General features: G+C 38.8%; 1 protein-coding gene across 10 annotated transcripts in view; it reads left to right on the top strand.

Moving 5' to 3' along the window:
* The window catches only part of INTS6L (integrator complex subunit 6 like), a 51,481-nt gene that overhangs the window by 26,350 nt on the left and 11,691 nt on the right, over positions 1-13,440 (top strand). For 5 of the 10 annotated variants that reach the window (XM_067724106.1, XM_067724108.1, XM_067724105.1 and 2 more), the window contains 5 exons: positions 123-286; positions 2,745-2,897; positions 6,682-6,814; positions 12,234-12,328; positions 13,292-13,402. In XM_067724106.1, the coding sequence (XP_067580207.1) occupies positions 123-286; positions 2,745-2,897; positions 6,682-6,814; positions 12,234-12,328; positions 13,292-13,402 (656 nt within the window). The remainder of the gene's footprint in view (positions 1-122; positions 287-2,744; positions 2,898-6,681; positions 6,815-12,233; positions 12,329-13,291; positions 13,403-13,440) is intronic. The other 5 variants (XM_067724112.1, XM_067724109.1, XM_067724111.1 and 2 more) reach the window with 2 other exon arrangements.

The raw sequence follows: 13,440 nt of genomic DNA, 5'->3' as shown, positions 1-13,440 counted from the left end.
TTTCATGAATCACTGTTTTGGTTTTGTTTTGTACTTTGCTTTTAACTGAAAAATCTGTACAAGAAGATCAGAGGCTGTGAAAGGAAATTCATGCCTTAGTCTGTCTTTTGTTTAACTTTTAGATGGACTTATGGATTCATCCAGGCCAAGCAATTCATTTGCTGCTCAACCATGGCATAGCTGTCATAAGCTCATTTATGTGCGACCTAACTCTAAGACTGGTGTTCCTGTTGGACATTGGCCAATTCCAGAATCTTTTTGGCCAGATCAGAATTTACCTTCACTAGTAAGTGTCATAAAACAAAAAGGTAAACATCATTCTGGATTTTCAATTAGTTGATTGCAGAGAACCTTTTAAAATAGCTTGGAAGCTTTTAAGTTGTGCTTTCTATTTCTTACTGGAAAGTCTAGCTTGTACCTAAAAGCAAGAGAGCACCTCCTTTCTGTTCTGGCATTCTTTCTTTCAGTTGCCTTTGCCACTTGACCTGCCCTCTTCAGATGTTAAAATATTGTTATTTGTGATGCTGTTGCAATCTGTGACTTGGTTTTTATTTCAGGGCCAGAGCCGCTGACTTGATTTACATGGTAAACACAATCTCTAAAAAGGGCAGGCATTGGTTTTCATGTACATCCCCTGGAAATTAGAACTTAGTTTGCACCTTGTATAGGTTCTAGAAACATATTCAAAGCAGAGGTCATTCTACTTCCTCCGAGGGAGCCATTAGACACGTAGTGGGACTTTGTGGGCCTACTTCTCAGGTTTTTGTAATCAGTGGACTTGAGTTCCTTGGCAATGCACCTTTCAACAATGGGTAATTAAGCAATATTTTTTAAATGATCTCTAAGCAAGGGTTTATCTTTTTGTTCACTGTATTTGGTGGAAGAGGGTTTGATATTGTAGTGGCTCCTAGCACCACATGTATTGGCTTGGGAGGGGGAAAGGCGCGGTATCTAGTAATAAGGGAAACCATATGAAACCCACTCTCCCTTTCATCGTCCTCCCTCCCCGCAGCCAATATAAAAAGGCCAGAGTAATCCTTGAGGGACGGAGGGGGCACAAAAAGGTCACTGCTCTTCCAGCACCTTCTTGGTTCAGCTAATCTATAGTCTATCTAGGTTTTAGACATTTCTGACATGAACTGCAGTTTCTCCTGGATTGCTATTTTGAGGCTCCTGCATTTTTTTCAAAGGTGGCCACAAAAGGCCTGAATGTACGACCCCTGCCGTGGGTGAGGCTCTGTCTCCTAATCCTGTCCCTTGGGGCACCAAGGTGGCACGCTTGTCAAACCTCAGGGCCCAGTTACTCTCAGCCCCTTCAAACCCCAGACTGAATGTTTTCGTTACAAATTTGCTTCATTATTGCTGGTGACAGGGTTTCACTCATGTCTTTTTTTTTATGAAGTTCTATTTTTTAAAATTAATTTATTTTATTTTTGGCTGCGTTGGGTCTTCATTGCTGCGCGCGGCCTTTCTCTAGTTGCAGCGAGCGGGGGCTACTCTTCATTGTGGTGCGTGGCCTTCTCATTGCGGTGGCTTCTCTTGTTGCGGAGCACGGGCTCTAGGTGCGCAGGCTCAGTAGTTGTGGCACGTGGGCTCAGTAGTTGTCGCTCGTGGGCTCTAGAGTGCAGGCTCAGTAGTTGTGGTGCACGGACTTAGTTGCTCCACAGCATGTGGGATCTTCCCGGACCAGGGCTCCAACCCATGTCGCCTGCACTGGCAGGCAGATTCTTAACGACTGTGCCACTAGGGAAGTCCCCACTCATGTTTTTTCATAGATTTAAATCTAATAAGCCAGATATATTTTGCAAGTTTGATTAAAATAAAAAACTTTTTAAAAACCAGAAAGAAGGAATTTTAGGAAACTCACACATAGCTCGTAGCTTCAGCTTTAAAAGCACATTGGAAGGCTATTTTTCTCAGCTTCCAAAACATCTTGTAGGTTTGTAAATCATAAAGCCAAATGAGCATGTTTTTCCCTTTTATGAAGGAAACAGGTGTTTTGTCGTATTCACATCAGCCTTACAGATCTCTCAGCAAGAGTAGGTAGAGCTACATCTCACTCTTGACCCTGGAACTTGTCCTAAATCTTTTTCTCTCCATTCGCCCTTGCTGCCACCATTTCTCTCTCTGGTGCTCTCCATCTCCACAAGCTAAAGCCATTAATAACATGGCTGCTCCATCAATCTGCTCTGGTACCCCAGGTACACGGGCCTTTCAGCCCAGCCAAAAGCATCCCCAGCTCTAGCTGTTCAAGGAAGTGTGTGGGTGTGAGAAATGTTATAAAAATTCAGCTGCAAAGAAAATTTCAACCAGGCTCTGGAGTTGTGACGGGCTCCTTTTCAGTCTCTATCTTGCCTTTTCCATGCCTTTACAGTTGTTCACCTTGCTTGTTAGTGGCTCCAACTCTGTCATTACCGCATTAGAAAACTTCATGGATTTCTTCTTTCCTAGCGGTGTCTGGCCTGTCTGAAACCTCATAGTACAAAGGAGTGAAGGGCAGGTAGTCCTTGGAGGTTGCAAAAGTGGATCTGAATTTCAGAGTTCTTAATATTCAAAGCAGTTTTATTTTTTACATCCCTGAAACCGTAGTTATGAGTGTTATAATTTACCTTTCTCAATTCATCTTTCTCAAAACAGTAGTCTGTATCTCAGCGATGGTTTAACAAAACATAAAAGGGTTGCAGAATTATCAGAAATGTAAACTCTCTTGATAACGGATTATATTTTCCCCTCTTGTTTTTTAGCCTCCACGAACATCTCATCCTGTTGTGAGGTTCTCCTGTGTAGATTGTGAGCCAATGGTAATAGACAAACTTCCCTTTGACAAATATGAACTTGAACCTTCACCCTTAACTCAGTACATCCTGGAACGAAAGTCTCCCCATACCTGCTGGCAGGTACTTATCCTTTGTTGTCAGCCAAATGTCTGGAACCACTCTGAGATCTTTGAATTGTTTTAAGAAGTTTCAAAGGTTAATCTGGGAATAGTCGAGCTGAGTCTGTTGATAATGTTTCTCACAAATGCTGTCAAATAAGCAAGAAGGCCAAGCAAATAATTTCAGACTGATATGAATCACTAGCCTACCATACACTGCCATTTAAGGAAGTATGATCTGATGAAACCTATGTATTTGAGGATTTGGAAGACTCCCCGAGAGCCTATCCAGGGACCCCAGGTTAAGAATCCCTTACCTAGGTATTTCCCTGGTGGTCCAGTGGTAAAGAATCTGCCTTCCAATGCAGGGGACGCGGGTTCAATCCCTGGTCGGGGAACTAAGATCCCACATGCCGTGGGGCAGCTAAGCCCGTGAGCCACAACTACTGAGCTCGCGTGCCTCAATGAGAGAGCCCGCGTGCCGCAAACTACAGAACCCATGTGCCCTGGAGCCTGTATGCCACAACTAGAGAGAAGCCTGTGCACCGTAACAAAAAGATCCCTCATGCCTCAACAAAGATCCCGTGTGCCACAACTAAGACCCAACGCAGCCAAAAAACATAAGGAAAATAAATAAATTTTAAAAAAAGAATCCCTAACCTAAATGATGTAATTCTATTCAGCTATGGATTCTTCAGCTGAAGCAATGTTCTCAGTCCTTATTGTGAACTTGACAGATTGGAAGTACAAGATTTTTTTCTTAATTAAAAAAAAATTTAAAAATTTAATTTTTAAAATTGGGATGCAGAATCTTAGTTTTCTGACCAGGGATCGAACCCGTGCCCCCTGCAGTGGAAGTGCGGAGCCCTAGCCACTGGACCGCCAGGGAATTCCCAGTACAAGATATTTTTGACCAAAAAATAAATAAATAAATAAGCCTGAAACTACTTTATGTATTTGTGTAATGTAATCAAACCCTTCTTCCTGTAGTACAAACCACATTGGTGAGTGTAGTGTGGATTTTCCTTGGATGAAGCAAATGCACAGGCAAATGCACATACACTGGCTCTTCCAAGGGTTATACTTCAGCCGGAAGGGCTTGCTGATTTGTTAGTAGGCTCACCTTTGGATTTTAATTTGTGAAAATCCGGGCGTGGCAGTCACAGCCTTTTTAGTTGAATATAATAAGGAAGCCCTACACTGTAAGGATATTTGTTCTGTTTCTAAACTACAGCACCGTATAGCAATCAGTAATTGTTAGGTTCTACTTACGCAAAAAACACTTTCAGACTGCCATCTGTTTCATCCTAAAATGCGAAATCATTGCTACTAGTTGCCTTTAAGCTACTTGAATTCTCCAAAGATGCTAAAACTGGGTAGAAAAAAAGGAACAGGCATAAAGCAAGGATGGAAAAGTGCAAGAAACAGAATGATCTCATAAATATAATATTGAGCAAAAGAAGCCAGACATAAAAGATCACATAACATATGATTCGACTTTATATAGTTCAAAAAGAGGTAAGACTGCCTGACTCTGTTAAAGGTCGGGACAGTGATTTCTCTTGGGGGTACAGAGTAGTGACCAGAAAAAGACACGAGGGGGTTTCTGGTTAGGTTCTATTTCTTGATCTGGGTGCTGATGACACACGTGCATTCATTTTTGAACATTCATTGAACTGTATACTTATAATTCATGCACTTTTTTGAACGTATGTTTATATTTCAATAAAATACACCAAAAATGTGCTAGAAATGTAGAGATAGGGATGATAGAATGCTAAGTTAAAATCAAGACAGAGGCTTGAATTTATGAATTGAAAAACATTTTGGAATAAAAGCAAATAAAATTATAAATTATACTTCCTCCCTAAATGAAACCCTCTTTTCTATATGGCACCTTCCTTGTAAATCTCCAGAGGAACTTAAGAAATCCTTAAGATCCCTGCAGCACCCCTCAAATATGCCATATGTCTTTCTCTTGCATCTTACATTACTTTGGTTTAGAGTAGTTTAATGCGATGAATTAGTGGGAGTGAAAAAGAATAAGATGAACCAGGAGCTGGGAAATTTGGCAAAATCATAATGGAGACTGGATTCTAACCCTAGCTCTGCCACCAGCTATGTGGTCTGGGATCAGACACTTTCTCTAGACTAGATGGTCTCTAATGATCCCTTTGAACCCCCAAATTCTATGAATTTGCAGGTGATAAGAAATTTGGAAAAACTCAGGGGGCTTATGGGAAGGAAGGAAGGAAGGTATGAAGGTGGGAAGGGAGGGAGTAAAGACAGAAAGGGAGTGAGAAGGGAACAAAAAACAGTGCTTTGGGGCTTCCCTGGTGGCGCAGTGGTTGAGAATCCACCTGCCTATGCAGGGGACACGGGTTCGTGCCCCGGTCCGGGAAGATCCCACGTGCCGCTGAGCGACTGGGCCCGTGAGCCATGGCCGCTGAGCCTGTGCGTCCGGAGCCTGTGCTCCGCAACGGGAGAGGCCACAACGGTGAGAGGCCCGCGTACCGCAAAAAAAACCCGTGCTTTTCCTTTCGGGGGAATTACAGGTCTGATCCTTGCTGGCCGTAACTTTTTTATCCTTTATAATGATTTTCCCCCTTTTCTATTATACACACTTAGGAAACTGGAGGAAATCCAACATGTTTTATTACAATTATCTGTTTCTATTAAGGTTCAGATTAAGACATGAAATCTAGTAGGTGAGTCATGTTTTAGCACACTCCATTTTTTTGTGGAGGCATCCATTGCATAGGAAGGGTTTATTCTTAGCTACAGCTAAGTGTAGCAAGAATTTAGTGAACTGGTAGGTGATATGGCTGGTACCAAGAATTAGCAAAGTAAGTGGGTTCTGTTCACCATCAGGGTTTGACTTTTGTCTTAAATAATCCTGCTGAAGGGCTTTAGGAAAGGTAAAGGTCTAGGTCCCTAAAAGTACATACTGATGCCCTGATTTGGGCCAAAGAGTAAACATGGAGCACAAAGAAAACATGATAGCCAGAGGACTCCAGAAGAGCATATCAGGTCTATGGAACCTGACAATATAATACATATCAAATCAGGAATATCATTAAGGAATAAGATGTTAGTCATATGGAATAAAGATTAATGTTTTCATTTTTATTGAATGTTTGCTCCACCAGGATCATTTACAAGAGAAAGTGCTTTCCAGACTGAACCAAAGCATCTCCTTGCTCAATATAATTGCATCAAAATAATTATCAGCAATGCCTGGCTTGTAACAGACTCCTCAATAAATATTTATTGGATGAAAAATGAATAAATGGGTAGGGAAATGGGGCATAAAAGGGAAGTAGAGCAAAACTTAATAGTAGTACACATGAGTGTTAGCATAATCCTTTAAATGGGCTTTGTTTTTGTGATTGCATGCTTCAGGCATAGGGGCATGTTCCATTTTCCTAACAGTCTCCACTCTGGTCACCACTTGTTCTTTTGAGAAGTCAATTTGTTTTAATGGCTGGTATCACTTAGTGGTATTTCAGCCTTATTTTCCATCGTGCTAACCAAGTAAATATTTGGGTATTGTTGATGCAGCCTGTGGTCTCTGAATCGTTATTGCATAGTACGGTTTCATTTCTTAACGCAATTTGCAGAAGAATTGCAATCTGAACATTCTTCTTTAGTATGATATGTTTTGACATAAATATAGTGAAAGCACTATTCCCATTTTTAAATTGCAATTAAATTGTGCCAGAGATGTCGGTGTGGAATGTTGCTGTGTTTAGTTTTACATAAAATCCTTATTGTCATAACTGTACATTACTTCACCGTCTTCTCAGGTATTTGTCACTAGCAGTGGAAAATACAATGAACTTGGATATCCATTTGGTTATTTAAAAGCCAGTACGACTTTAACTTGTGTAAACCTCTTTGTGATGCCGTACAACTACCCAGTTTTACTCCCTCTTTTAGGTAAGTCAAGTATGTGCCATTTAGTCATCTTTGAAATACAACAAAAAAGAAAAATCGACAATGAACTAAGCATTTTAAATGTAGTCAAAGAGTAATGGATATCAGGATATATAAAAGTCTAAAAACTTATTTGGAAGGATAGAATTTGCATCCTGTTTTCTGTTTTGTTCATTTTCCTTTCGTTGTTTTTACATCAAACAGAAGAGACTCTTCACCTTGGGGGGGGGCGTGATTCTTATGCTGCTCTTTGGGTTGCAAGCTCCAATGCTGTCACCGCTCTTCTCTCCAGTTTTAAGTGCACTTGGCTTTTGGTAAACTAGTTTGGACCCCCCAAAGTTGATTGGGGTTAACACTTCAAGAATCTGATGGTTTTCTTCAGAAAATAGTGCTTCCGTGGGGCTGTTGGCTTGCGCTAAGTTCCTCCACAAAAGAATATTGAATGCTCTTGAGGCGTGTGTTTTAGGCAGAGTAGCAAGTTAAGGAAATAGATACAAGAGTGAATTCTGCAATAACTGCAGTTGTAGAAGCTGTGGTTTCCATGGCAAGATTCTAAAAGGAACAACTCCAGAAGCTGTTACTCAGACATCACTGAAAATGTGTGTGATTTTTTTTTCTCATTTAAAGAGCCACATCTGTTTAGAGTAATACAGTACCACACGGTATCTTTCTCTTTGTAAAGTTGTGAACATTTTTAGTTGCTGAGGTTTCTTAATTTTTGCAAAAAGGATCAAACCTTTACTAAGTTTTAATATAGTCATTGAAAGCATAGATTTTTATTGCTATCAATATTATATGTATTAAATGTCCTGAAAAAGCAATTCTTTTGAATGTTGCAAGTTAAGAAGGTTAAGAGTGGGTCATCATAAATGATTGTTTTAGATAGCCTATCTACTTTATTTCTTAGTCATATCTAAAAATATCTTCTAACAGGTGATTTTCACATATAGAATATATGTTATGTCTTTGAGATTAATAAGACTGCCAATAAAAAAGTACCTGTATTTTGTGGATTTATTTACCCTGTTTTCTTAAATGTACCTTTATGATCTCAAGTTTTCACAACTAAAAAGTGAAGGATCAAACTAGCTAATCTTCACTTAGACTGTTAATAGTATTATTTTTCTATTTTTTAAGTACACTTTTTATTTTGAGATAATTGTAGATTCACATGCGGTTGTAAGAAATAAGAGAGAGATGATACCAAAATCGCAGCCAACAGAGGCAAAAATAAACACATGGGACTACATCAAACTTAAAGATTTTTGTGCATCAAAGGATACAATAGAGAGAAAAGGCAACGTATGAAATGGGGAAAAGTTTGCAAATCTTATATCTGGTCATTTTGGCTAGGGGCTCTATCCACCCCTGCCTAGAGCATCATTATCCCTTTGCAAACATCCCAAACCAGAAACCCCAGAGGCATCTTTGATTCCTCCCCCTTCTCTGACCCCACACATCCACTTGAGGGCCACCCCATCCTTGACTCAGTTCCCATTCTTCCCTTTGGCTTCAAATATCCATTTCTAGGCTTCTCTATAACCTGTATCTTTCAAGGAGCATAGGGTTTTCACACCCTTTGAGGCTGAGGTTCTTGTGCCCCTGAATCCCAAACTTGGGTTTCATGTTGAGGTTCTGAAATAGCTTCCACCAATACTTCCACCATTACTTCAGTTTCTGGATTGTGTAGCCTCCATGGTAATTAGCAGTCTGAACTGTAGGGCATAGCTGCCCGGATAATGAATCCTGGCTCTGCTGTTTGCTAGCTTTGTGACCCTGGATAAGATACTTAACCTCTCTGTGCCTCAGCTATTTCATCTGTAAAGTGGGAATAATAATAGTGCCTACCTCAAAAGGATTTAGTTGGGATTAAATGAATTAATAGAATTAAATTGCATCAAACTCACCTGGCAAACAGTAAGTGCTATTGTCTGATTAATAGTACTATTGTCATTATTAATATCTAGGTTACCTTAGTAGCTCTTGAAGGCACTGTTATTCCATGCTAAGGATATAATATAAAGATATAGGACAGGGCTTCCCTGGTGGCGCAGTGGTTGGGAGTCCGCCTGCCGATGCAGGGGACACGGGTTCGTGCCCTGGTCCAGGAAGATCCCACATGCTGCGGAGCGGCTGGGCCCGTGAGCCATGGCCGCTGAGCCTGCGCGTCCAGAGCCTGTCCTCCACAACGGGAGAGGCCACAAGAGTGAGAGGCCTGCGTACCGCAAAAAAAAAAAAAAAAAAAAAATAGGACAGTTTTGCAGTTTTAGTAGGCAGGGCATTTAGTAAAAAGTCATGAAGTTAAGTCACACACACTTTATGATGTCTGGAACATCACTATAGTACTGCAGAGTACAATAACTGTCCATAAAAGTGACCCCTGTTTCCTCTTTATTAATTCAAGATTTCCATGAAAAGTAGTCAAGAAAAGTTTAGTTAAGCATTAAAATTTACCTGGGATAGATAAGTGAGGCTTAACTGGATCAATGAGCTACCATAAGAATCATGTTAGTAGGGTGGCAGGTAACCAGATTATCACAGTTGGCAAGATTATCTTTCAATCAGGAAATTAGGAACATTTTTTTTCTATTGAGGATCAGTAACTACAGAAAGTAAGGCATTTGTAGCAACTTGTCTTTTTTTTTCTTAAGTATGCCACATTCAGTCACCTTTTTTTAAAAAAAATTAAGAACTGGGGACTTGTGTAAAAAATATAGTTCATCTCCATATTAAGACTAGTTATTATCAGGAGGAGGAAAAGAGAATAACCGAAAGAGGATAATCTGATGTTTATTTATCATTATATATCCGGTGCTTCACAGTTTACGCTATTTATAAGGTTTTTGTTTTTTTGTTTGTTTGTTTTGTTTTTTTTGTTTTGTTTTTTTGCGGTACTCGGGCCTCTCACTGTTGTGGCCTCTCCCGCCGCGGAGCACAGGCTCCGGACACACAGGCTCAGCGGCCATGGCTCACGGCCCCAGCTGCTCCGCAGCACATGGGATCTTCCCGGACCGGGGCACGAACCCGTCACCCCCGCATCGGCAGGCGGACTCTCAACCACTGCGCCACCAGGGAAGCCCTATAAATTTTATGTAGTGTTTTCACGTACATAACCTAGTTCCTCAGAACAGTCCTGTGGGAAAAGGCAGTTATCATTAAACTCATTTTATGGATGAAATGGAGGCACAAAAAGGTGAAGTGATTTCTCAAAGCTCACTGAGCTACGTACATAGTATGTGTCTGAGCTTGAACTCAAACCCCTGCCTTTTTGAAGCAGGAAGTGGGGAGAAAGGAACCGGAAGAGAAAATATCTGTAGTTTCTGAGGTGTTGGCAGTGTCATTTTACTCTCGTTCCACACTCTCATCTTTCAAATGTGGATGAGCTGATTGTTTATGATATTTTTACTGTACCATCCCGGAGACTGCATGTGAATGGAAATCTAATACCATGGAAATCATTTTCTGAGCTACAAAGATAGTGACTAAAGCCGTGTCACCCTAACTGCTCTCTACCCTTGATTAGTCTGTGGAAGATTTTCTTTTTTTCCTCTTGCCCCCATTAAAAAATAAATCCGACAAGAAGTAATTAGACTAAATTGGCTCCTGGGTGGAATCATTGCAATTGGCATTGTTAGAAATATTAAGACTATTATTGACTCTCATTGTCTAATCTATTTATATCTAAATGTCTCTTCAGTCTTGTGGTACTTACATTTGTCAGTTAGTTTCCAAAATCTGCCTAATTCCCTACAGACTTCACACAAAGACATGGTATAACAGGATATTTCTACAGTCTCCCGTTCCTTTCTGTCAAGGTATGAATGGTCTTTAAAGGACCTGCATGTTACAATGAGCCAGAAATCTCTTCAGATCTTTTTTCCTTTGTTCTTTCTACCCTGTACCAAAAGAACAAAAGACCTACATTATATGACTTTGTAAATTCATTTAAATTAGTTTCAGCAGGAGTGAATAATTTATTATAGTAGTAAAAGGAAGAAAATATGTAGTTGCTTTTCTTAACCAAATAAATTCAGAAATTCAAAGAATAGCACTATTTGTAGAGAAATTGTGCATATGGCATAGGGATGGTTTTGTTCCTGGAAGGAAAGCATTTGTTTTTTGGATAAAAGCCAGTAAAACATGAAGAAACAATATAGAGAGTGAATTTATAATATCTTTGATATTTATAGTAAGTGTGGCAGGTTCATGTTGGTTGATGTCTGGGGATATCAATTTTGAATTATTATATTAAAAAATTTCTTATCCTTGGAAGGAAATAATGAGATATTTTGGTAATTTTCCATGTAGTGTATACAATGCATTTGGATTATTTAAATAATTAAATTTGAGTGCAAAAATATAGGGGATATCTGCTTTTTTAAGGAAAATGTCTTTAGTTATATTAATAATACACTATATTCAAGAACCATACTTAGTTGTACAGAATTTTCAACTTCAACATACATCTCTACTTGCTTTTACTAGTGCCATCAGCCAATTGTTAACTAATGTTTGAGAGACCCAAAGTTTGGCTCAAAATGCCTGACCACTGAAATCAAGGAAATGAAGAGGGGGGAAATATGGATAAACAAAATATACACTGATTAAGGAGAATCCAAAACGTAATTTAGAGCGTGCCATCATTGCCCAGAAATTATTGAGGTATAATTGACATATTCTATTAGTCTCAGATGTGCAACATAATGATTCGATATTTGTATGTATTGCAAAATGATCACCACGATAAATCTAGTTAACATCCATCACCACACATAGTTCCAATTCTTTCCTTGTGATGAGAAATATTAAGATCTACTCTCTTCGCAGCTTTCAAATATGCACTACAGCGTAGTTAACTGTAATCATCACGCTGTACATTACATCCCCATGACTTATTTATGTTATAACTGGAAGTCTGTACCATTTGACCCCCTTCACCCATTTCACCCATCCCCCCACCCCAGCAACCACCAATCTGTTCTCTGTATCTATGAGTTCGTTTTGTTGTTGTTGTTCTTGTTGTTTTAACATTCTCTATTTAAATAAAAGAAATATTCCATCCACCAGTGACCATGGATTCCTTCTCAGGTGAAAATTACTACACTAGAGTTACCAATATGTAAGATAATATTTCACATAGATCAGAGTCCGTGTTTTAATATTATATTTTATGTAGCTTCACAGATGGAAGATGAATATGTAACCTGAGAATTTATTTCATTTTCTAGAAAACGGCTATATATAATTTTTTGGTACATAGTACCATAAAAAGATAATCAAATAAACTCCAATGAAATGTTCATCTAATGTAATTGAAACTGGAAATTTCTAGGAAATTATATAATAGATGTGGGTTGCTTGATTTAGATCTTGGGATTTAGGACTGGAATAGTATAATATTTTCTTGGATTTTCTCTTGCAGATGACTTGTTTAAAGTTCACAAGCTTAAGCCAAATGTGAAGTGGCGACAGGCTTTTGACAGCTACTTAAAAACTCTGCCTCCATACTACTTATTAGTATGTATTAACTCTATCCAATCAATCAAAAACTTCACCCCTGAAATAAGATAGTTTTATTTTTAATTTGTAAATTTGGGTCGCCATTGTCTTCTCAAATTATGTGTAAGAGCTTGGAGATGTCATGGCGGCACAAAAGAGGTCTGCTTATTTTATTTCCTTTAACTGCCATGGTTATTGTTATAAAACACATCTATGTTTCTCTTATAAAAACTAACCTTGTGAAATTATAATTTTGGAATTTAAGAAAAATAGGACTGGATTTATGTATTATATCAACTTCCCTTTTTAACTCTAGAAATTCGCACTATTGGGTTTTCCTCTGAAAAAAACACAAACAACCTCAGACATTATATTTACTTATGGCTTGTTAAATGTGTCCTAGACACAGCATGAAGTAGGGGCACTGGTTAGAGGGAATCCAAAAAGAGTAAAAAATCACTTGGTGTCATTTGGATTTTTACAATTTGAGAAAAATATTCATAATTATTTTGAACGAGTCATATAAACTAAATCAAGATTATCAAAATCATTTCAGAGGTAGATGTGGTAAACTTTAAGCCAAGTTTCTAGAGGTGAAAAGGCAGAACCTTAAGTGGTACCATTGGTGTCACTGGGAGGAGAAATTGGGGTGTGTTAGTATTTACCATGGCAGGAATGGGGTGCACAATAAAATGCAATGTGAAATGATTTTATGACTTGGGAATTAAGACTGAAAGCAATTTACCTGTTTGAATTTGCTGTTACTTGCTCTTCTTATCCCACTCTCTTCTGATTTTTTTACTTTCTGCTCTTTACTTTTCTGCTATTTTCATTGCCACTTTTTAATGTTCCATGTTTGGTTTTATGTGCAGCACCTTGACTTCTAAGAAATGAATCATGTCCCTTTGCCCCTTATAACTGAAGTTTGAGTATTTTAAGATTTATTCTATTCTTACTGTTGTGTATTTTGTTTCCTTATAGCCATTAAAGAAAGCACTAAGGATGATGGGAGCTCCAAATCTGATATCAGATAATTTAGATTGTGGACTTAGTTACAGTGTTATCTCTTACCTTAAAAAACTCAGCCAACAGGTAGTATTGGTAAAAACAAACAAACAAAAATCCTTTGC

The sequence above is a fragment of the Pseudorca crassidens genome, chromosome X, assembly GCF_039906515.1.
Source record: "Pseudorca crassidens isolate mPseCra1 chromosome X, mPseCra1.hap1, whole genome shotgun sequence".
Lineage (NCBI taxonomy): Eukaryota > Metazoa > Chordata > Mammalia > Artiodactyla > Delphinidae > Pseudorca > Pseudorca crassidens.
The sequence above is the reverse complement of the archived record's forward strand: the minus strand, read 5'-3'. Positions and strand labels throughout refer to the sequence as shown.